General features: G+C 44.3%; 1 protein-coding gene across 1 annotated transcript in view; it reads right to left on the bottom strand.

Moving 5' to 3' along the window:
• Positions 1 to 1,678: 1,678 nt before the first annotated feature.
• Positions 1,679 to 1,950, bottom strand: part of LOC121343092 — a gene marked incomplete at both ends in the record, with an annotated part of 10,220 nt that continues 9,948 nt past the window's right edge. Inside the window, one exon of the mRNA XM_041417944.1 lies at positions 1,679 to 1,831. Within this exon, the coding sequence (XP_041273878.1) occupies positions 1,679 to 1,831 (153 nt within the window). The remainder of the gene's footprint in view (positions 1,832 to 1,950) is intronic.

The following is a 1,950-nucleotide window of genomic DNA, read 5'->3' as shown; positions in this document are numbered from 1 at the left end:
ATTAAGGGAGGAAAACAGGAATTAATTTGGGATAAATGGGAAAAATGGGAATTAATTGGGAGAAAAATGGAAATTAATTGGGAAAAGTGCGAATTAATTGGGGAGAAAAAGGGAATAATTGGGGGAAAATGGGAATTGGGGGCGGGTCATTGAAGGACGCAGTGGAAAATGGGAAAAAAATGGGAATTAACTGGGGGAAAAATGGGAATTAATTGGGGGAAAAATGGAAATTAATTGGGAAAAGTGGGAATTAATTGGGGAGAAAAAGGGAATAATTGGGAGAAAATGGGAATTGGGGGCGGGTCATTGAAGGACGCAGTGAAATTTGGGAATTCTGGGAACTAGCAGCGGGAATTTCAGGAATTTGGGAATTTCAGGATCAAGAATTTGGGAATTTTGGGAATTCAGGGATCAAGAATTTGGAAATTCAAGGATCAGGAATTCGGGAATTTTGAGAATTTCAGGATCAGGAATTTGGGAATTTTGGGAATTTCAGGGATCAGGAATTTGGGAATTTTAGGAATTTCAAGGATCAGGAATTTGGGAATTCAAGGATCAGGAATTCGGGAATTTTGAGAATTTCAGGATTAGGAATTTGGGAATTTTGGGAATTCAGGGATCAAGGATTTGGAAATTCAAGGATCAGGAATTTGGAAATTTTGGGAATTCAGGGATCAGGAATTTGGGAATTCTGGGAATTCAGGGATCAAGAATTTGGAAATTCAAGCATCATGAATTTGGGAATTTTGGGAATTCAGCGATCAGGAATTTGGGAATTTTGGGACCAGGAGTTTCAGGAATTTGGAAATTTTGGCAATTCAGCGATCAAGAATTTGCAAATTCAAGGATCAAGAACTTGGGAATTTCAGGAATTTGGGAATTTCAGGATCAGGAATTTTGAGAATTTGTGAATTCTGGGATCAGGAATTTTGGGAATTCAGGAAATTTAGGGATCAGGAATTTGGGGAATTCGGGAAATTTAGGGACCGGGAATTTTGGGAATTTGGGGATCAGGAATTTTGGGAATTTCAGGAATTCAGGCATCAGGAATTTTGGGAATCTGGGGAGAATTTGGGACCCTCACAGTCGAACCAGTCGCTGGCGGCCTTGGCCGAGTCGTCAAAGGACACGGTGAAATTGGATCAGGAATTTCAGGAATTCAGGCATCAGGAATTTTGGGAATCTGGGGATAATGGATTTCAGGAATTTTGGGAATTTCAGGATCCTGACCGTCAAAGCAGTCGCTGGCAGCCTTGGCCGAGTCGTCAAAGGACACGGTGAAATTGGATCAGGAATTTTGGGAATTTGGGAATTCTGGGATCAGGATTTTTGGGAATTTGGGAATTCTGGGATCAGGATTTTTGGGAATTTCAGGAATTTCGGGCATTTTGGGATCAGGAATTGGGGATGCTGACCGTCGAAGCAGTCGATGGCGGCCTTGGCCGAGTCGTCAAAGCACACGGTGAAATTTGATCAGGAATTTCAGGAATTTGGGAATTCTGGGATCAGGATTTTCGGGAATTTGGGAATTCTGGGATCAGGATTTTCGGGAATTTGGGAATTCTGGGATCAGGATTTTCGGGAATTTGGGAATTCTGGGATCAGGATTTTCGGGAATTTGGGAATTCTGGGATCAGGATTTTTGGGAATTTTGGGATCAGGGATTTGGGATGCTCACCGTCGAACCAGTCGATGGCGGCCTTGGCCGAGGGCGGGTCGTCGAAGGACACGGTGGCCTCGCCCTTGAGCTTGCCGGTCTCACGGTCCGTGTAGAGATTGATCATGGGCTGGCCGGTCTTCTTGTTGGTCTGGGGAGTGACCAGAGTGACCACTGAGTGACCATGAGTGACCACAGTGACCACTGAGTGACCATGAGTGACCACAGTGACCATGAGTGACCACAGTGACCACTGAGTGACCATGAGTGACCACTGAGCGACCAGAGTGCCC

The sequence above is a fragment of the Onychostruthus taczanowskii genome, unplaced genomic scaffold (assembly GCF_017590055.1).
Source record: "Onychostruthus taczanowskii isolate IOZ18803 unplaced genomic scaffold, ASM1759005v1 scaffold575, whole genome shotgun sequence".
Lineage (NCBI taxonomy): Eukaryota > Metazoa > Chordata > Aves > Passeriformes > Passeridae > Onychostruthus > Onychostruthus taczanowskii.
The sequence above is the reverse complement of the archived record's forward strand: the minus strand, read 5'-3'. Positions and strand labels throughout refer to the sequence as shown.